General features: G+C 36.5%; 1 protein-coding gene across 1 annotated transcript in view; it reads right to left on the minus strand.

The window, feature by feature from the left end:
- The window catches only part of Cpsf160 (cleavage and polyadenylation specificity factor subunit 1), a 59,136-nt gene that overhangs the window by 31,156 nt on the left and 4,272 nt on the right, over nt 1-23,708 (minus strand). The window contains exons 6-23 of the mRNA XM_089646545.1: nt 21,715-21,825; nt 21,046-21,227; nt 20,229-20,367; nt 19,497-19,654; nt 17,500-17,686; nt 15,972-16,102; nt 15,434-15,572; nt 14,071-14,327; nt 13,556-13,699; nt 12,552-12,746; nt 11,770-11,958; nt 10,235-10,376; nt 9,441-9,631; nt 3,299-3,516; nt 1,950-2,096; nt 1,108-1,180; nt 735-887; nt 252-446 (exon numbers count right to left, since the gene is read on the minus strand). Coding sequence (XP_089502671.1) covers nt 252-446; nt 735-887; nt 1,108-1,180; nt 1,950-2,096; nt 3,299-3,516; nt 9,441-9,631; nt 10,235-10,376; nt 11,770-11,958; nt 12,552-12,746; nt 13,556-13,699; nt 14,071-14,327; nt 15,434-15,572; nt 15,972-16,102; nt 17,500-17,686; nt 19,497-19,654; nt 20,229-20,367; nt 21,046-21,227; nt 21,715-21,825 — 2,951 coding nt within the window. The remainder of the gene's footprint in view (nt 1-251; nt 447-734; nt 888-1,107; nt 1,181-1,949; nt 2,097-3,298; nt 3,517-9,440; nt 9,632-10,234; nt 10,377-11,769; nt 11,959-12,551; nt 12,747-13,555; nt 13,700-14,070; nt 14,328-15,433; nt 15,573-15,971; nt 16,103-17,499; nt 17,687-19,496; nt 19,655-20,228; nt 20,368-21,045; nt 21,228-21,714; nt 21,826-23,708) is intronic.

Genomic DNA, 23,708 nt, shown 5'->3' on the forward strand with positions numbered 1-23,708 from the left:
TGATATTTTCAGCAGTCCGAAAGTGTGTGACATCACGGTATATGCGAAGCAGTATTGTAGCACCTTTGGAATTATGAATTATGAGGTCACGAGACACCATTACACACATTACCAATGATCACTTTGAAAGCTCAAAACTTCGTCGTTTTGGAGAAATTGAAAACTAACTTTACGTTTACGTTATTCTCTTTAAATATAATACAATTTCATAAGGGCAAGATCATCACAATCAGTAATTATTATCTTCAAACCTGAACAGTCCTCATGTCTCTGGCAGCCAGCGACAGTGTGCGGTGGTTCTCCTGGAATCTCATGAGGGCCACGGACCTGTACACGTCCGCAGCCAGCAGCATGCTCTTCACCGCCAGGATTCTGTGCACATACACCTGTGTGTCTATAAAGGCCACGCCTACAAGGTCATTGTCTTTCAGCTGCCAGATGTAGATCTAAAGTATAATAGTTAGAAAATAGGTTAGTTATAAGAATTCAATTCAACAACGCTTATAGACAATTGTTTCAGTTACCGAGGTCGCGCAGTACCAGCGAAATGTTTACATCAGGTAGAGTAAATTGTTTTTATGCTACAATGAGGCGTAAAGCGGCCATTAAATTCCGAAAATACTCTTATAAAAGTTGCAATAGGTTGTTCAAACACCCCAATACAAAAAAAAATGGCCGTGACAATATGCACACCCAAGATCATTAGATTCACAAATCATAAAGTAGAACTGTACCTTTTGACCAACAGCCGACACCAAGAATCCTGCAACTTGTGCCAGGGCGGACACCGGCCCTTTCTGTTCCTTGGCGTAGATTTCCTTGAAGCGATTCTTTGTCAGAGGCTGTCCAGGTTCCGGGACGACTTCTATCACGTCATAGATCAGAATCTGCAACACGGACATAAATGAATAATCGTAGCAGATAAATATATTATTATATCAATTCAAATACATACATATTGAGTAGTTACATCACTGAACAAAAATTCAATGGAAATGTGATCTATACTGATTTGAAAAAAAATTGATGTCACTAATTCACTTTCAATCCTAGAAAGAATTCAAGTTCAAGTATGTACTATGTATATGTTTTATCGAAAATATTTACCCTTCCTCTAGAAGTGATATCTTCACTGTAGTTGTAATTTGTTCCCAAGACAATATATCCTCTAAGACCAGTTCTGCAAGAAAGAAAAGACACAAAATAAAACTAAATGTATAAAATACTATGGTAATTGTTGGGAAGTGAGTTAGCTAAGAGCTTCACAGATGCACTCATAGAGGGCAGTGCAAAGAGCTTGCTTGGAAGTTCGCAAGATGGCAGCTAGTAGTCAGTAGTCGCTAGGGTCAGTTAGGCTGCTTCCAGACAAACTGTTTGCAGATCTCATTTAGCCAGCTCCTAGTTAGGTCGACCATCGAAGTCACTCTTGTAATACTAATTGAATAAATCCCTGATTTAATATAAAGATCTTATTCTCTAAAATCTCCTTCCATGACGAGTTGGAGAACTGTTTGTGGGAACACACCAGTAATAGTAAAAATGTCCTTTGGGAGTCTGGTATGGGTAACACCGCCCTGGGAACTATTCGTTGGATATCCAACTACTCTGCCAGGTGGCAAGCTACATTTAGTAACTGTGGTGGTGACTGGGTTAATGGGGTGAGGTTTGTCTGGTCTGGGAGACCCTTCAATCTCTTCAGCCGGACTCTCTCGACCCATCGCCTCACACCACAGTGGGAGGAATGGGTTTATACGTCAATCCTTGCCACACTGACTCCCAAATTCATACCCACCCATCATACCTGTTCCCTTCCCTCTTTCCTTTCTCTCTTTCCTTTCCTTAAACAACGCACCTCAAAAGATAACATGAGCTCTGAGGGAAATTATTTTCCTATGGGCTTTCTATGTGGAGTTAATGTAAAAAAATATATAATAATAATTAGTAGTAACCTTGTACCCTCGTGAGCGAGGTTTACGTTCTTCAAGCAGGTGACGTGTTCCCACTCCTCCAATTCTATCTTGGTGTTGGGGATGATCTCCCATGAAACCGGGGAAAACAGCATCACGGAGAATCTGTCCTGGAGTGGGAAGGGGAATCTGGAAGTAAATAAGAAAAAAAAATTACCAAGAGTTGTATAGGGCTTGCAGATTCTTCAATAGTAACCTAACCGATTACCTAACTAAAATACGATTGAATTAAGTAATTAAAATATTTTATAAACCTACTTGATTCTGTGCAAAGGAGGCTGTTCATCAGATTGAAAATTCGTTGTTAACAGACCATTGCTATCTCTAATGCACAGATGCAAAGTAGGCACGTTGAGTCTGTTTTACGGGTATTTCAATGGAGCCTGCTATTAGGAACTAGCAGCATTAATCCCCTGTGAACTGGTCATGTATGTGAAACTCAACGGACACAAGCAGAATTCCAGTTCAGGGTTAAGGTTGACTTCAAGAGAATGGGTCGTTTTTTTGACTCGTTTTTGTGTAAGTTGGCACGGGTATGGAAGCTACAGGCATCTGTGTTTTATCCTTCATGTTATCCATGCCTCTTCAAAACCCGCCTTAATAATTCCTTCCTACAGCCTCTACCTTAACCCGCCTCATAATGCTGCCCAACAGGGTGATAATATAATTCTCCTGTCTTTACACTGTATAGACAAAAGCGCTCTAGTGAGGTGGCTCATAAAAAATAAAACTGCTCCCAACCTGTCCTGGAGCCTGTGGGACCTTGACATCCCCAATTGGGGTATGATGTGAGACTTAGGGTAGTGGGGAGGGAAAGGAGATAGGGAAGAGGAAGATAGGAAGTACATGGCTATTCAGATTTGGTCACCAAACATTGTGTAGGGTAACTTATAGGGAGTTGACATCTCCCGAAAATGACAAGTAATATTTACCATTCCCTACATTCACGTTCGACTGGTATGATTATACTACTTACTCGCGCGGCAAAGAAATCATTCTGTCTCCAGCGGTTTCAGCCGCCGTTTTAGTCAAAACTCCCCTCTAACGTACACACTCTGCTTTTGTTCGTAAATTACTGTATCGTGAGTTTGTAAAAATAAAACTAAATTTAAAATATTCGAATTCTGATTTTACACACCGAGAGTAATCACGCAACCTTGGATTCTGCGGATTGGAGAACCGTAAAATCATCATCGCTTAAGCCATTTTAAGCAATGTTTCTATTTTGAATGGTGTTCTTTCACCAGGGCGATACTGAAAGTATCTTCCACCCTGGAACGTGCCGTGTTACACGTTACAGACAAATATTATGACCAATCAGATTAACCCACCTGTCTCCTTTATTGGCTTCCGTCGACAGTTCTTTATCCTCCCCATTGAACTTGTAGTAACTCTGAGATGGCGCGGAGATGGAGGTGACAATACAGTACGTCCGGGACTCCAGGTGATACGTGACAAAGTGAGGGCTGCTACGGAGGGGCACTTTACGCACGGGCCAGGGCGCGTCGTACGACAGATGGGTCGGGAGGATGCAGATTTTTAACTCTGACTAGAAAAGTTAAAACATTATGTTTAAAGTTCTCTATAACACCATCCAACTTCTGATTTATCTAATTACATCGACAACGAATCTGGGCTCGATCGGATGTCGGGAAGTGGGTTAAATTCCACTTTCAAAATTTGCATTTATTCATTCACGAAAACAAAAGTGAAATTCGAATATAATAAAAACATTGTTTAAATTCAAACAATTTAGGCAGACTGCATAATCGAATTATTTGTAAAGACTGGCTGGGAACTAGATGACTAGTTGCTCTAGCAAAAAGCAGTAAATCGAGCAATGAGTGAAATGAAATACACAAATGAGTATATACATGGTTACAATCTCTTACTTATTCCTTTCACTAAAACTAATTCTGGCCAAAGAAATTTTAGACACCTTGCAACAAAGCACTTCCACTGACTATTAAAACAGAACAAAAAATATTCCAAATGTAATTTAAACACCAAGCCTTGGATCATCAGCCAATACAGCTCAAACATAAACGATTTTATCAAAACCTTTTATAAGTACAGGGTTTTCCAATAAGAGGTGTTATTTTGATATTCAATCGTAAAAGATCAATGGTTTCGTTGCTTGTGTGCCACGTAGCGCCGTCTTGTTGAAAGAAAACGTTGTCCAGATCAATACCATCCAATTCAGGCCATAAAAAATCATTAATCATCTCTCGATAGCGCAATTCATTCACCGTAACTGTTGATCCAGCCTCATTTTCGAAAAAGTAAGGTCCAATGACTTCGCCGGACCATAAACCGCGCCAAACAGTCACACGTTTATTATATCGGGGATTATTAAAAATAAAAGACTGTTGACTCAGAGCTATGACGTTTATTGACTGCCCGCACACTCGTTATAATCTCCCACGTGACGCATCAGGACTGCCAACATGGCCATACATAACATCCTTTCCTCCTTTATTTTTTTGTTTATTTTCAAACAATTACAATACCAAATAAAACTTAAACATAATCACTATGACTAAATCTGACAGGGGGTTTCACCAATCTGCCAGCCCTAGTTACTACATCAGTTTTCCCACTAGTGCTGGGTAAAGGCTCACTAACATTTTTATTTTCTTGACTTCCCAAGTCATACCATTTATCGGGATTTTCATAATTTGATTTTAACTTTATACAACTGTTTTTTATTTGGTTAACATGGACCTTTTTTACCTCTCCTCCATTTAAAAGAATTAAATACACCCATGAACTTAATTTTAACTTAATAGTTCCCTGAACCCATTTCATAGGACCTTTCAGATGTCTTAAGTATACCAATACCTTATCATTTTCCTCATACTCTTTCAATGCTTTTTGACTTGATTGCTTACTTTTATTAACAATATTTTCTTCTGTCAAAATATGAAGAGGTGTACGTGGCTCATACGAAAATATTTTAGCCATAGGAGACAAACCCGTGACAGAAGTAGGAGTGGAACGATAAGTATACAAACAATCTATTAGACGTTGAGCTGGTGACAAAAATTTAGAGTTTTTTGAAAACATAAATTTAATTAAAATCTTTTTGAATGTTTGAACAGATCGTTCTGCTAATCCATTTGACTCGGGATTATATGGTGGAGAAAATAATAATTTAATAGATTTTTCTTTACAAAAAATAGAAAATTCTTTACATGAAAATGGAGGACCGTTATCACAAACAATAGTTTTCGGAAAGGCAAATCTGGAAAAAACTTCACTTAATTTTGATAATAAATCCGAATATTTAGTATTTTTCATATAAAAACATTCTATCCACTTTGAATATGAATCACAAACTAATAAGTATTTGGAACCTTTTAAGTCAAAAAAATCCAAATGGACTCTTTCCCATGGACTTTCAGCAATAGGCCAATTATGACGCACGTTTTTGTTAGCTTTTTGTACCGACTGACACATTTCACATCTAGAAATAATATCTTCAATATCTTGATTCATACCTAACCACCAAACATAAGAACGAGCAAGAATTTTTGATCTGACTATACCAGGATGACCATAATGTATTAAATTTAAGACTTTAGACTTAAGAGATTCTGGTATTACAATTCTGTCACCAAATAAAAGACATTTTCCCTTGACCGACAGTAAATTTCTGAACTTGAAATATTTTTTAATTTCTGGACTTGACAAGTTTTCAATCCAACCGATTGAAACATACTTAATGACTTTACATAATATTTCATCTTTTTCAGAATGACTTTCAACTTCTGAAAATGGAATTAAGGGTGTTGACATGTATACAAAATTACATTCCTCTTCATTAAATTGTTGTTCACTTGGCAAACGTGACATTACATCAGCTTGAGGAATTTTCAGTCCGTTTTTAAAAACTAATTTATAATTGTACGCGGACAATATTATAGACCATCTTATGAGACGTGATGCAGCTAAAACGGGGACTTTTTTATTTTCGGCAAACAAAGACAACAATGGAGCATGATCAGTATATATGGTAAAATGACGACCAATTAAATATTTATGAAATTTCTTGATTCCAAAAATAACAGCAAGGGCTTCCTTGTGCAATTGGCTATAATTTCTTTGAGCTGAATTTAACGTTGCAGACTCAAAAGCTATAGGAAATTCTTGATTCTTTACGACATGACTTAAGACACATCCGACACCGTATGCACTGGAGTCGACTGTAAGACACAATGGTTTTGACGGATCAAATAAAACTAACATAGTTTTATCTGACAGGAGAGACTTACTATTTATAAATGCTTTTTCGCATTCATCAGACCAACACCATTCTACATTTTTTCTTAATAAATTATGGAGTGGTTCTAGCACAGTAGGACCCATAGGAATAAAATTCCTATAAAAATTCAACATTGACAAATACGATTTTAGTTGAGTAACATTTTCTGGACACCCAGTAGACTTAATTTTCTCAACTTTCGACAAAGACGGACTTTTGCCTTGACCTGACAAAGTAAAACCTAAAAATTCAAAAGAAGACACAAAAAATTCACTTTTTGACACATTAATTTTTATATTAAACTCATTTAACTTTGACAAAACTTTTTCTAAAGTATTACAACACTCCGTTTCATCTTTACCACCTACACAAATATCATCAATGTATGCAGCACAGTTTTTTATGCCTCCCAAGACTGTATCAATGACCATTTGAAATGTGGCAGGAGCCGATGACAACCCAAAAGGTACACGATTGTACACATATAAACCATTACATGTATTAATTGTAAGTAATTCTTTACTAGAATCTGACACAGACAACTGTAAATATGCATTTGTTAAGTCTAATTTACAAAATACTTGACAACCTGAAAAATTATTTAAAATATCCTCTGGACGTGGAATAGGATATTGATCAATTCTCAATTGTGGATTGACTGTAGATTTTAAATCTGCACATAAACGTATTTTTCCATTTTGTTTTGGTACACAGACTATTGGAGAAGACCAACTACTATATTTAACTTTAGAAATGATGCCTTCGCTTTCAAGACGATCTAGCTCTTGGCATACTTCTACACGCAGTGCATAAGGGACCTCATATGCTTTGTGGAAAACAGGAGTTGAATTATTTTTTAAACTTAAATTTACCGAAAACTCTTTAATTGGTAAGTCGTTATTTTTTTTAGAAAAAGAATTTAAATATTTTTGTGACAATTTTTCGACAATGTTTGATTTATTTTTTCCACTGACAGACACGGAATTTACAGTATTATCATTACCAATATTTGACATAAAAGAATTTATAAATGTATTTTCCCAAGACGGATTCAAAACATTTATCCAATTCCTACCAAGAATAGCTTCAGACGATAGATTTTTAATAACTAATACTGGTAAATCCACGACAAAATTAGAATCATCTCTTACACTTACTTTTGCCATAAAAAATCCAAAACAATTTAAATTTTGACTATTTGCTGTAAACAAATTACCATAGAACTGACTTAATTTACAAGTTTTGAAAAATTTTATGTACATTTTGTGACTTATCAAGGTCGATGAACTCCCTGTGTCAATCATGAAGGACATTTTCCTACCGTTTACAAACAAATCAATATTAGCTGTTTCAGACACGGACATATTTAAAACATTTATATTACTCACACATTTTACATGATTAATAACAATTGATTTTGCACTAGAACAAAATTTTGACGTATGACCGTATGTATTGCACTTGTAACATTTCCAATTCCTAGACGGACATAACTCTGGTTGATGACTGATAAAACACCTCTCGCATCTTTTTCTGGGATTTCCACGTGATGGAGATGAAAGACGACTTGATGACATTGAACTCCTTTGACCTTGTTGCGGACTAGTACTCATTTGACGTGACGTTTTCGGCTTTACTTCGAAAACTCCCGATGAAAGATCTTCTTTGTGTAATATTTTAGCAGAACAACTTACTGTCTCCATATTCTTGACAATTTTTTTTGCTTTTTCGAAACTCAGCAATTCATCTTCAGACAGTAATCTTATAGTCATGGCTTCATTTTTCACACCGCACACCAATTTATCCCTCAAGGCTTCATCCAGAAATGCTCCAAAATTACATGATATTGACAGACTTTTTATTTCGGAAATGTAATCATCAATTCCCTCGTTCGACTGTTGCTGACGATTATAAAATTTATATCTTTGGGCGATCGTACATTTTTTTTCTTCATATTTATTTTGAAGTGTTGTTACAATCTCGTTATAAGTTAACTCTTCAATATTTTTTGGATGAACTGTTTCTTTTAAAATTTTATATTTTTCCGCACCAATAATTATACAAAGATAACCAATTTTCTCTTTGTCCGTAATATTAATTATTTTTAAATAAATTTGAACACGTTCTAAAAACATTCCGAAGGTTTCACAACTCGACTCGTATTGCGGCACTGGCAAAGTACTCGTAGACATGTTAAAATGATTGAAAAAAACACAGACGCAATCACTGTTTTACACTGGACTATTAAATGAATATTACTCGTTTTTACATTAAACTTTTTAGATTATCCTCGTCGCCAATTATTATATCGGGGATTATTAAAAATAAAAGACTGTTGACTCAGAGCTATGACGTTTATTGACTGCCCGCACACTCGTTATAATCTCCCACGTGACGCATCAGGACTGCCAACATGGCCATACATAACAACGTTGAGGATAGAGAGGCTTTTCAATAATAACTCTTGGGTTTTCCGAGCCCCAGATGCGACAATTTTGCTTGTTGACGAAGCCACCGAGGTGGAAATGAGACTCATCACTCAAGATGATTTGCATTTGATTCACTCAAGTGAATTTCAATGCATTGTTGAAGCGTGTATCGTTCCATTTTTATTAATGGTGTAGTTTCTACTTGTCAAATGTCAAAAAATGACAGCTTCAAAAGTAACATCTACCGAAATAGCGGGCTATTCAAAATAACACCTCTTATTGGAAAACCCTGCAATGGTACGACGATGTTTGTATTTTATTTTAAATGTAATATTGGGATGCTATTTTTATTGTAAACTGCTTATGTTATAAACTGTGTCTGCTCTCAACACAGGACTTCCTAGTAAGACAGGCACAGTACATCACCAATGAAATGTAATTAATAAAGTTAAATAAACACTTTTTTTAAATCTTCTTCCATAGGAGCCGACAAGAAACTTTAATAGATAAAAAATTTTTTTTAGTTAAAGTGAACATGCAGACACCATACTTGATGAAGTGACATTTAAATATTTGTTTTTGACTATCCCAGTCGAGATAATATCCGAAGGCAAAATGAATGTATAGCGTCGACACTGCAATTGCAGTGCTTGGGCACGATTCTCCAACACTGCAAATGCAGGGACCGACCCCGAGGGGTTAAGTCCAGTTTGGTAAAATGAATTTTTTTTTTTTTAAAGTAAAAATGAATTGTATATTGGAAAGAATGAAAGTATTTACCTGAATGTTGAAGTAGAGGAATCCCTGTGCACAGTTGACATTGTTGAAGGGGGCAAAGAGGGCCACGTGGCTGCTGGAGTCAGGGAGTGTGTTGGTGTGCGGGTGGCAGCGCAGCTCCCCTCGGGGGGGCAGGAGAACCCACAGCCCCGGGGACCCACACACAAACACACCATTGTAACCAGCTATGTTGCCTATTAATAATATGTAATAACAATGAATTAGTTCATCACGAGAGTGTTGTAATCAGGGGCAGCTGTCTCATCAGGTCAATTGGTCATTGACCACCAAAATTGACGAAAAGACGAAAATAGTTCATGTAAAATATTATACAAATGGAAACTGGTCAAATTCTTAATTAATTTGAATGAATTGGAGAGTGGCAACTTCCAACATCTCAGTTAGAATATCTCTTTGTGAACACTTGGTCAATTCGTCAAATGTGGAGGGAGGTCTATAATATCTTCTGTCTCTACAGACGCCGTATATAATAAACGAAATGGCACTATGTTGTTGTAGTAGATTCAATCTCGCAAACTAAAAGTTTGGGTCACGTCCGTGACAAAGACAAGAGGTAGATCAGTTTTGCATATTGCACGCTTGTCGGGTAAAAAAAAGACATTTTTAATTATTTGGACAGTTGGGAATATTATTTTGCTATTCAATGTAATTTGTGACAATTTATTAAAATTTTCGAATTCAACTGATGTCTAATTTAAAAAAAAATAGATAATTTCAACAATACATGTATGTAACCAAATTTGTCCAATGGTTGAATAATTTGAAGGAATACATACTGAAGTATCTCAATTTCTTGACGGCTAGTTTGACTGGTTCGTCTTGGTGTTGGTAAGTCACATCTGGCTCTGGGGTACGAGATAGTCCTAAAGACATCCTCTTGAAGCGCATTTTCAAGTTGCCTTTTGCATATTGGAATACCTGTGAAGATCAAAAATAAAAACCTTTGTACATACAAATGGACCTTTTTCAACGTAATTGTGGAAAAAACACACTTCACCACAATCTACACGTCTGCCCTGATGATAAATACTAGGGATGTAAAGCAGGGTACTCATCTAGCCGTGTAACGTGTAACGTAACTGATACTGTATCAAGTGAGTACGTAGGCGCGAGCCTACTGCGAGCCGCTCGCGGGTGGAGCGCAGTGTGATCGCAGCGAGCCGCCGACGGCGGATTCACTGCGATCACACTGCGAATCCGGGAGCTTGTAGCTGAATACGCGGTTACCGTGGACGAGCCGTACCCACTTGCAGATTGATACAGTATCAGTTACGTTACACGGTGCTACACTCTTGGTGAGTACCCTGCTTAACGATACATGATTTTGCCGATACGATACCGATTCTTAACAAAAATAATCGGCGATACCGATAGTGATGCCAATATTGATTGCCCTTAGGAGTGTGAAAGAAAAATAATCAATAAAAATGCAGAAATTAAATTTAATAAAAGCATTTATTTGTTTGGAATTAAATAAATCACATAGTTATAAAAAAGAAAGATTCATGGAGTTAGTAATTAAAATTTACTTTTGGTAGATTTTTGTTAAGAAAACAAAGTTTTAGTTGCACGTTGCCGATTATATCGGCCGATATATCGGTATCGTTATATCGCTAATACATACTGTAATGTTGTCCAAAACGTTGACTAAAAGAGGAGAAAGCGCAACACAGCATAGTAACCCAAAAATTAATCACGATAATGTTTTGAACCAGTACCATTACAAATCATATCATATATTGTAAAATTTCCATTTTTTTGTTTAAAATTAAGGCGTCATGTTTACGCTTGCTAGAAGACTCAATTTTGTAAACTTAATTAAACAAAAAATGTTGCAAAACGAAATGATTAGAAACATATGCGACAGTTGCTAGAATACACAGAGACTGAAATATTCTAAAACAATAATCAATGTGCCCTGGCGATAATGGCGGTTCAGTGGTCATCTTTATCAAGCTAGACGGCGGTACAGTAAATCAGTTCAGAAATGTGACGTCTTGCTCGCTCGGACATGCTCGTCCGTGAATACTAGGCTTAAGACAACCCAACCCATCGGTGTACAAAGCTTGGCGTTCAAGTCTAGGCAAACGGCGTACTACTGAATTTGCCATATGAATGACAAATTATAGAGCTCGATTTTGTGCTATCAATTAGTAAAAGTAACAGCGGATTATAGTAGTTGTCGGATAATCGAGTGGCGATTACAAAGCGAGTACAGTAATAGGTTAGGTCAGTTTTCTTCACTTTAAATTATTGTTCTGTTTTGTAATGAAATTGCATCTATCATACCAAGTATCAAATAATAACCTACCATATAGATCATCAGTTCGTTGTTCATCCTGAGGAACAGCAGTGGCCTGGAGCCCTTGTTCCCTAGCCCCACCACCAGCAGCTCCTTGAGGTTCTCGGCAGAGGCCCCGTCAGGTATATCAGACAGAAGGTCCTCGGGGGCCCCGAGCCCCGTCAGGAATGGCACTGACTCCAGACTGTCTGTTAGCACCTGACAAATAAACAAAATAAATATTATACAACATTACACCAAATGCACTTTTGTCATGGCACACTATCTTGATTGGCTTTTTTAGTTACATAAAGAAAATTTGAAAATATATACATACATGTAAAATATAATATAGACTAAAATCTATATATGTAAATAAAATTGTTAATGTTCATTTGTTCAAAATCTTAAATCTCCGAAAGTTATTCATCGATTTCTTTAAAATCTTGACACAATGTTGCATTTGAGTATGCGTGTGTTTTTTCATACCTATATTATATAGATGTCACTCAGACAACAGTAAAACTTATTAATCTACTTTATTAAGTCAGTTAAATACAAATGTCGAACGTGAATATATTTTGTTTTCAATCAATTTTTCAAATCAAAAGTAAGTGTGTTTTACAATTCCCCACCTCTACATTGTAATTTTATTTGTATAGGCTTCATTAAAAAAAAAAAAAAATTTACATCAAAACTAAAAATCATATTCCAAGTCTCCACAGTCTGATTTCGTAACTAATCTTAAGTGTGTAGATGTAGTGGTGCAGCCATGGCAGGCATGTCCTTAACAAATCATATATCCAACTTACTTTCTGTCCTGAAGTGATATCCCTCACCAGGAAGCTGAGCTTCATGTCTGGCAAGCTGTATATCTCCATGTTGCCGTTAACCCTGACGATGAAGAGCCAGTAAGATGGCTTGTGCTCGATGTAGTGGCGTCGCCACCAATCGCGGCGCACGTGTCCTGTCACTGTTTCCCTCTGACCACGTTCGCTCTGCATCAACTGTAATTATTGGAAAAATAATTAAATTATAACAGAATATGAATGTGATATCAAATACCCGTTTTCTTATTCTGCTGCCCTTCAAATCTTTATTCTGAAGGCTTTAATCCGGGACAACTGCAGAACAGCACTTGTACTGGTCACTAGGTTGCAAAAAAATAAATTGTGAAGTCCATTTAATTTTAAGAGATGCAAACAATTATGATAAAAAAGGTTTGAATCTATAGTGTCAGCTACACTACTCGCTTCGACGCTTCGACGAAGTCCTCGACGAAGTTAGCCGAAGTTCGAAGTGCGTGCCCACACACTCGTGCAACTTCGCGAGTAACTCAGTCCAACCAGTCAGTGATTGGTTTATTTATGCCGTGACGCTTCGAGTCCTTTGACTCGGGCACATTTACCGACAACAATCGGAAGTCGGGCGAAGCGAAGCGAAGTTGCCCGAAGCGAAGCGAAGTTCGTGCCCACACTATCGTATTCGGTCAACTTCGATCAACTTCGCGAGTAGTGTAGCTGGGCTATAAGATATCATGTTACTAAAAAAATAATGCCACAAATATCTATATTGTCATTTTCATTTATCAATAGAGCGATAGTAGTAACTCAACCATTTCGTATTTTTTCAGTACAGAATCAAATTTACTTCTTCTAATTTCGAACTCTGAGCGAACAACTGCTTGAGTCAAAGGCGTTCTTTTGTATTATTATTAATATATTGGAATTGATTTAAAAATAAAAGTGATTGGCTGTTATAACAGTGTTCTTTATTTACGTGTCTTTCCATAATAAGAGAGCTAAAAAATACTTACTGAAACCATAGACGCGGGAGTTTGATTACCACCATAGAGGAGATCATCTTCATCCACATCATGTATGACGTTTGGATCCATGGCTCCTTCTCTCTTAACATTTCCACCTTTCATTCCCTTTTTGACTGGATTTTCGCCTTTGATCTAAAAATCAAAGAAAAATATAAACATTGGGAAACATCTAAAAAAAACTGATCGACGACCTGAAGAGGGGAAAGAGATAATGGAGAGGAAGGTGAGGAAGTAACACGGCAAAAGCCATTTCAAGGAACGTTTCAATTTTGAATGTTGGTCTCACACCGGGGTGATACTGAGAGTATCTTCCACTCTGGAATGTGCTGCAAGTATACAATATATTATTTTAAATGAATAAATTGTGAAATAACACAAATACATCAAATAAAATTTACTTGCTCATGCCGGGATTCAAACCCGCGAGCTTCGAATTGCTTACCCCTCGACCACGCATGCCGTCATGTTGTGTTAATGTAGCCGATAGAATATAATAGACTCACGTGAGATTGATCCTCCTGCACAGCCTGCGAAGAGAACAGCCCGCTGAGGTCCCTGAACAGCGTGGTGGAGTGCGCATGCGGCTGGGAGGGCGGGTGGTGCCTCAGCGCGGCCAGACGCCCCGAGCCCCCGCGCGCAACCTCACGCAGGGCCAGCACCAGCACACGGCCCCCGAGGCACACCACGCAAACATAGGGGTCCGCGCAGGATGCCTCCACCGCGCAGCTCTCTAACGGAATGTGCTGGATTTGTTGGGACCCTGGAATCATGAAAAGAAATGCAAAAGGAATATTATTAACTCTGAAAACGTAGCATTAAGAATATTATGTATGTACATTTGGGGCGATTTTGTAATCAGGGGGTGACTTTGAACACCGCCGATATTTCAGAAATTACTCGCTTCTTTTTAATGATTTTTTTTTTTTCAACAACGTGCATACAATGACGATTCGAAAATAAGTGTCAAATTAATTGGTTTCTAGCTATATTTAAACATATCGATGGTTGAATTGTGAAGCAGTTTTTTTAAATATTTTCTGACAGAGAAATATAAATAATTTTATAAATTCCTCAATGATTAGAATACCATGTCATTTATATTATAAAGTCTATCGATATATGTCTACTTGAATATTCAAACTAGCATTTTTTATTTACAAAAGCCGAGGAATTGAACGCCCTACCCAAACGCGATGCCAACTCATACACTGACAAATTGTCAAATGTTTTAAACTGGTCAAAATGTTTTACGTTAATGTTTTAAACTGTTTTTTTTTGACACCTGAAACAAAAATTCAATTTCATTTTTATATATATTTCGATACTTTAAACTTGTGCAATAAATACCGCATGAAATTTTCCAAAACAAATGTTTTTATAAAAAGTTACATATTTAGTTACAAAGTTGAAAATTGATAGAAGTCATCCCATTTTATGGTAGGTATATATTTATAAAAACTAAAAACGAATCTCAACTATCTAAACATCATGCTCTTTATTCGCATGGGTAGGCAAAGTGTGTGAAATATCACACAATTATGCCCTTTGACAAAATTGGATAAGGAGTTTATAAATTCAGCTGCTCCGGATGTGACAAGGTGTATGTAGGCCAAACAGAATGGACCATCTCCAAAAGGATCTCAGAACACTTTTGAATGTGCAAATTCAACCATCAGGACAAATCGGCAATTGCACTTAATTGAAACAGGCATTACTTTGGATTTGTTCCTGAAGCCCTGAATTATCATTATGTCAGGATTTTTCAGACTTACAGAATTAACTAACCACAATTTACTATGGAGTTCCACAGGGCTCAAAGCTAAGACCACTTTTATTATTTTTTATAAATTACATTGAGAAACTTACCTTTGATTAGCCGAATAGCCATAGTAGTAACTTGCACAATGTATTTGTTGTTCCCCAAATTGCCAGCAAATATTGTTGGGGCCTGAGTTAAGAAGCCTGAATTGTCCACTTCGTTGATTTCTTGTCCAGTTTGAAGAACCTGTAAAAAAAATGATATTCTTGGGAATTAAAGACAACCTGTACTAACTTACACTACATGGAGTGCAAGTTAAGCATATTTCAGATTTGAAACTTTTGATGTTATGATATTTTAAACAACAATAACAAATGAGACTCCAATGCGTGGTGTTTGAGCAACATTTTTGAGAATTGCAACAACATGACATTGAATCAGACATCCATGCAGAAGTATAAGAAGTTAAAAATACGCCAATAGTTTGATGTTTTGTCTTCTTTTTCAGTCTAAAATATATACATAGTTAGGTTACGTTAAAAAAGAAAGACAAATCGAAAGGTTAACACTATTACTCACTAGTTTTGCAGGGATTCTAAACCTCTGCAACTACTAGTAAAAATAATTGATAGAAGTTAAACTTACCATAGTAGAGTCTTCTTGAGACAGAAGCATGTAGGAGTGGGTTCCGTCTTCAGTGGTGGGGTTGGCCGAGTCTTTGGCGGCCTCTGCTTGTCCCGGCAGCTCACCGATCACGGTCCACATGTCGATGCAACCTAGACAGAGGTTCATTATTATTATAAGATTTATGGTCTATACTCTTAACCGCTTCTGTGCCAAGAGCGAGTTAACTCGCATTCTTGGCCTGCTGTGCACAGCTACACTTCTACCTACTGGCATTTAAAAGGTTAATGAATATTTCATATATCTGGGAAGCTATTTAGGAACCAGGCGATATGACACCCAATGTTAATCCTGGTGAACTTTAAACATTTAAACACAACAGAGTGGACTGCTGTCAAAGTTATAAGGTGAAGCATAGGAGATAGTCCAATGGGCCTATGAACTGAAGATGGACACCAGACCCCCTAGCACAAGCACATCAATAAAGGTTTTATCGATAATGTCAGCAACTTGTTTCTGAGCATGACTGCAGATCGCCAATGAACAGCTCGCATCGACTAAACTAAAAGCATACCTAATAACAGTTCATTATGTTTATTTATTAAGACGCCCATTGAGCGCTCTTAATATTCCCACAGCAACAGCACAAAAAAAGCGAACTTGAAGAGCTGACCACAGCTGCAAAAATTGCATTTATATGGGAATAATTCATATTATTACGAATTTACTCCAAAGATACTACCTAAATTTGAAGAGGCGGCGGAGAAACTGGATTTTCAGCATCTATTCTAATTTGAAATTTGATTTTTGATGTCCCTTGGATTTCAAATTAACGAGGATCTACTGTATACACGGTGTCCGGAAACTCGTAGTACAAGCGGGAAACTGGAGAATCTACACCACATGGGGAACCCAAAAAAACATAAAGTTTTTTGATTTGAGCATTTTCAAAAAAAAAAAAAAACCAAAAAAATATATTTTTCGGCTATTTTAGGGTTAAAGTTTTTTCTGGTGTTTAGGGTTGAATAACAGATGATTTAACCCTGCAGAGCAGAAATATTTTATGATTACACCGGGTTAAATGAAGGGTGATTTCAAAATAATGCTTCAAATCCGAGTTTCTTCATTTGTTTTACTTTCAAATAGTTTTAATTAGTTGGGTACTTTGATCTTCAGTAATAATTTATAAGAATTTGATTAAAAAAAAAAAAAAAAAATAAAAAAAAATCAACTTCAAACTCGATTTACTCGATAACGAAAGCTCAAATAAAAAAAAAATATACTACAAAATCGACTCCAAATGTGATGTAGATTCACCAGTTTCCCGCTTGTACAACGAGTTTCCGGACACCCTGTATAAGGAACAGAAAGAAACTTTTGCTTGCTCGTTGGCGACCTGCAGTCTTGCTCGGGAACGACGACAAGCTACTCACATTATCGATTTGTTTGTGCTAGAAGGCTCATCAAGAAGAACACCACTACCATCAAATGATCTTCTAAAATACTTATCTCTTGTAACTAGGTTGCTCAATGTCTTGCAGAAACTTACCCGGCAGATGAAACGTGGTGACAATTTGCGGACGCACGCTTCGTCTCAGGACACAGAGCGCCCCATTCTTTCCGTAGCCCGAGGTGGTGACCAACTCCACCCCGCCTCCGGTTCCCGACTCCTGGAAGGCAGGTTCTCCCATGGACACGTCTCCGATGGGGCCTATGTTGAGGAGACTGTCACACACCTGGAATTTACGGGGAGTTGATTCTTTCTGTTATATTATATTATTTAATCATATCTTGGAAAAGCCATTTTGATTTTCAAGTAAAAAAAAATACAATATTAAATCAAATTTAATGCCCTTGAAAGAAGAAAAAAGGTTAAATTCTTCCTATTCTAGGAGCACTCAGGAAGAAATGGGACCATCAAATGTACAATGTAAATACTCAGGTCATGTCCAGGAGTCGGTATAACAGAAGAGTGTGTATGAGATGATGAAGAAAAATCAGGGATTTAATCTAACTATGACGGTGCCAGTATTTTACAAACCTTTTCTTTAACGACCTAACACCTCCGTTGTGGGCCAATGCAAAATTTTCGCATGGCTAGCCGTGTGCCAGCTAATTCTATTTTAGTAATAACTTACTCAATTGTACCGTCCTACCAGATGTAAAATGTATAAGAATAGTATATTATAATAGTTTCCCTAGAATAGCTATTTATATTCAAAGAAATGTTTTTTCTCTCATTTTACAAAAAAATATACTACAAAGGAATCAGAAAATATTCTTAAAGTTTTACTATGGGGCCGTTCAAGTATTACGTAAGCAGATTTATTACAATTATTTACCCCCTCTTCCCCCTTGTCACCAAAAGTAAGCAAAGCTCTTACCCCCCCTCCCATGCTTACGTAAAAATTGGTACCTATATGCATTTTTCTGTTAATGTATTCTGTTTTTTAAGCGAGTACCTAAACGTATTAATTATTTGTGGGAATCCCCGAATATGTATTCGAATTTCAAACATAGACAATGTGTGGGTTGCCAATGTGTAAAAAAAAATAACTACTGCTGAGCAGTGCTGACGTAATCACTATCTCGACCCCCCACCCCCCCATGTCATCAAAAATAAGCAAAGCAAAGACCCCCCTGCCCCCCCATAGTGCTTACATAATACTTGAACGGCCCCTATCTTAACAAATATTATAAATGCGAAAGTGCGTTTGTCTGTCTTTCTTTCTCGTCGCAACGGAGAGACTGATCGACGTGATTTTTTACATAGGAATAGTTGGAGGACTGGGAAGTGATATAGGCTACTTTTCACCCCGGGAAAACATTTCATTTCCGCGGGAACATACTTTTTACAGTAATTTCTCCCTAATACCGTGCGAACAAAGCCACAGGAAAAAGCTAGTATTCTCCATAAGGTGGTGTTCTTCATAACAAAAATACATAATATATGAGCCTTTCCAGTAAATAAATACAGTTCCATGATTTAATTCCAATATACATAATAGAAATTTTGAGATATCAGCTTCTCAACTGTTCTTTACGAGACGAAAAGCAAGTACTCAACCACTCGAGCAATTGGCGTCATATATATACATTACCATATTATCTAATTAATACCATTCCTCAAAATACTATTATGGAAACATGTGAAACTGCTTACTGCGGTTTAAAGCCAATGAATCCACTTAGATTTCACCATCCATCCCATATTTTTAGGTTCTATAATTTGGCAAGCGATTGTTCAAAACGTTTTTGCAAACTTGGCATAAAATGCCAAAAATCATTCGAGTGGTTTATTTTGTTGCCTAAACTATGAATATTTTTTACTATGCAAAACTCCATGAAAAGAAAGTATGTTTTATTGTGCCTATCGACCACAGCGGCGTTTAATGGATACAAATTTTTCGTGGCCGATAGACACTAATTCTGGCACGCAAGCAGTTAATAATTTATTTCTTCTGTTTAATGTAATTTACTTTCTAAGGTTCACTTTGAATGAATTGTAAAAATTGGTAAATTTATTGTTGTTGCGTTATTTCTAACCTCAAACATGTAAGTAGTCAGTTCTGTGGATGTCCTTCTGTCTGAACCGTACACTTCCAGTTCATCTTTATCTCTGATTTCCTGTACATCTGACGCCATGCAATCGCTGAGGGACTCAAGACGCCGTTTCTTAGCGTTAGTCGATGAATCTGTAATTACTAAAAGCCAAAAACACTATTAAGAACAATAATTACTTTAAAATGAATAAAACCTTTTTTCTAATACATATTATGGGAGGTGTGGGTACAACAAAATTCGAATTGGGTATTAACTAATATTTTCAGCTCAACAACTCATTTCCACCCCGAGCTAGAACCTTTGAAGATTCCATAGAAAAAAAAAACAACTAGATACAATAATGAATCATTTTTTTTTAATTACAAATGTGTTGGTTAAATTTTTTTTTTTAAATATCTTTATTTTTCTCTCGAAAAGTATCATATAAAGATATATTATATTAAAGAGATCATCAGTGGTGATTTAAAAACTGACTTATACATGGTTTCCGGAAACTAGTGATACACAAGTGTAACTATGTAACTTTTTTTGATTTAAGTTTTCATTTTAAAGGAAATCAGTCACTATGGGATTACTTTCAGCTGTTTACTGTCTTTCAAAATGCGTTGAAGAGTAGACTGGACTCTGACAAGTTTATTTAAACCATTAGTTGTTAAAAAATTGATTGATTCACCATTTCACCGGTTCAACTTGCATAAAAATGATGATTTTTACCTTCGGTAGTGAGGTCAATGGTGGCAGTGGGTCTCTCGACCTGCAGAAGCGTGTGCCGCTCCTTCTCTGTAAACCTCAACAGCAGGGAGTTACCCAACCGAGATCCAAGGAACATGAAGCTGTCTTCGCAGATGCACATCTGGAAATTTATGAATGGGATAGTTTCACAACAAAATATACTAATTTAATAAAATAAAAAAGTGGAATAATTTAATAATTTTCTTTTATTGCTATGGCGACACCGATTAACACTGATTTTGTAACAAATTTTAGAACATAACTAGCGCAGACCCGGTGAAAATCACAGGATAGTCTGAATGAGGTTGTCTCCTAATTTTTTTTTATTTTGATGAAAATGTATCGTGATTCTAAAAGCTTTTCGGCTGGCCGCAACTTTTTGACAGCTTATCTTCGGTACTATTCGGTATTTGTCAAAAATTAAAAAAAATTTATCCTTAGCACACTCTGATTAATGTGAAATGAAATTTTGTTGTAGGACCTCAATCTCAACAAATCAGTTCCGATTTTGAAAATGGCAATTAAACCAATTTTCTGTTAAAAATATTATTTTACAGGTAGGTACTTTATCACTTGAATTACCACAATTCAAAGTCAAGGTTCTAGAGTTCATTGAACCGGAGTTACAGACAGAGCCACAACCGAAATTAGTATTTTAAATATATTTAAATGTGAGGTTATGTTCAAATTTTTTAAAATTTTGATAACCAGCTTCTGCGGAGCCAGGATGGAAACCAGACGCGTTTGTCAACTGAGCCACAAACCGGTCGATGATAATGATGTGTGCATCATAACTTACGCATGTAGTCAGGACACTGGCGGCCGCCTTGTCGAGGTGGAAAGCCCTGATGCTCCTCACAGAATCCGCCAGCAGCGTCAGTAAATAGAGCTGACCGCTGCGAAGGGACAGCACTAGCTTCTGCGAAGCCAGGGTGCTGACGCAGACCCCCTCCAGCGAGAGGCAGACACCTTCTTGGATTTCTGTACAACAAAAGCAACATTCATTTTTAAATTCAGGCTATGATCGATTGCATTGTGAGGTTATTCAAAGAAATTCAAGTCTTCCCAAGGGTGATGCTGTGTGGAGTATTTTTTAGAAGAAGGGAGGAGTGAATCTGGGTCAAAAGCTATTTAATGAAAACCACACGGAGAAAACTTGCTGATATAAAATACTCTAAATTTATTAAAAATTTGGTCATATTATTCATTTTCCTGTTAAAAACGGAACTGTAGGCATTTAACGAATGAATTGACAGAGTTCCTAACAAATCAGTTAAAAGCTAATGTTTTATGAGGACAGCAGAACACAAGTTCATAGAAAAATTTTGATATTGACATACTGATATTGTTGCATTCTGTCATGATATTCATTGGGAAAATAACACATGTTCGTAATATATTCTGAATGACTATTATTTTAACAGAAAATTTGCATGCTATCACTTTGGCATATCATTTAGGCACTTACTCAGTGGAAAATTGGTAGAATGGTTGGCCATGGAGTTGAGAGATACGCCGTACGGAGGGATGGACTGGTTCAAGTAAATTATGGAGTTTACAGCCAGTATCAAGCAGCCACCTGGAAAATTTAACATACATTATTAGAAAAGACAGGGATTTGGAGCAGACCATTATTTCATTCATCCGCGTTAACTTCCCAGGGCAGTTTTTAACCTTTTCTTTAACAATTTCTAGGTCATACCATTGAAATGTCAAAAATTATTCTCTTACTAGTGCAGACCCGTGAACAATCACGAGATGGTCTGAATTCTTGACAAATCAGTTCCAATTTCTAAAATGACAATAAAAATAATTTTTTGTTAAAAATATTATATTATAAGTAGGTACTTTATCAGTTACAAATTTTGAAAATGACACATAAATTCACAGCAAATCTGAGTTCATTAAACCAGAGTTACAATCACTTGCAGACAGACCCACAATGATTATGAATGATAATCCTAGTTCGACAGCAAATCTGAGTTCATCAAACCAGAGTTACAATCACTTGCAGACAGACCCACAATGATTATGAATGATAATCCTAGTTCGACAGCAAATCTGAGTTCATCAAACCAGAGTTACAATCACTTGCAGACAGACCCACAATGATTATGAATGATAATCCTAGTTCGACAGCAAATCTGAGTTCATCAAACCAGAGTTACAATCACTTGCAGACAGACCCACAATGATTATGAATGATAATCCTAGTTCGACAGCAAATCTGAGTTCATCAAACCAGAGTTACAATCACTTGCAGACAGACCCACAATGATTATGAATGATAATCCTAGTTTGACAGCAAATCTGAGTTCATCGAACCAGAGTTACACGTACAGACAACCGAAATTAGTATTTTTGATGATTGATGATGACAATTTTGTTCATATTTTTCAACAAAAATAAGAGAGTTGAAAGAGGAAAGCTAGGTAAGTCACTATTAGCAGTAGATAAGTATAACGAGGTTGTCTCCTACAACGAAATTTCATGTTATTTACAAATGTATTATATTAACCTTCCAGCGGGCGCGCTGTCGTAAAATTTACGACAGACGCGCCTTATCGCTTCCCCCACTCTTTCCACTTAGTTGTAAGCATCGAGCTTCAAGCTATTCTAGAGTCAAATCAAATGTCAAACATTTACCGCAAGATATAAATGTTTTTCTCAAAGTGAGTTACGGTAGGGCAATTGAACCGATGACAGAAGAAGAAAACATAAGCTTTCCAAAACTCGGTGTTTGTCGGTTATGTGCACTAGATAAGAAAAGATCCTCAGCATCAATGAAGTGTTGCCGTTGCCAGTCCTTTACATTTTTTTTTTTTTTTTTTTTTTAATTTATTAAGTTAAAAGAAATTTACATTTCACTTTCTTAACATAAATATATAACATTAAATAAATAGTTTTCTAATATTGTTCTAATAACTTAAGATTAAAAAGTTTTACATGCAAGAACCATTCTTCAGTTGAGGTGGTTTGTAACAATTGTAAGGATGGGAATATTGATTCTGACTAAATAGGTCGATAACAAATTTTGTTTTGAAATATTAAAATGTTTAGAGTGTTGCTTCGTTTTGTTTAAGAAAGTCAATTTTTTTTTAAGTACTGCCTATTATCATTCTTCATATCCTTAAAAAAATTCCCTAACATTTGTATAAAGAAAACACCACTTACATGGAGAAAACTTGATGACGTAAAATTTACGATAAGCGGCCCGCTCAAGGGAAATTTCTCTACGCGCCCGCTGGAAGGTTAACAACAGAAAAAATATTCTCAAATCTCGGTCCTAAAATATAAAATTAAATCCCCTCTCAGCTGAAACGGTTCCATGATAATTCAACACACCTTTAAAAAGTGATATAAAGTCATTAGAAACGATGAAAAAAAAAAAATTAAACCTAACCTAACCTACTTAACTCAGTAGTAGTCCTACTTAATTCATCACAACTTTTTAAAGATGTG

This window comes from Hesperophylax consimilis, chromosome 24, assembly GCF_061612785.1.
Source record: "Hesperophylax consimilis isolate HC1 chromosome 24, BYU_Hcon_1.0, whole genome shotgun sequence".
Lineage (NCBI taxonomy): Eukaryota > Metazoa > Arthropoda > Insecta > Trichoptera > Limnephilidae > Hesperophylax > Hesperophylax consimilis.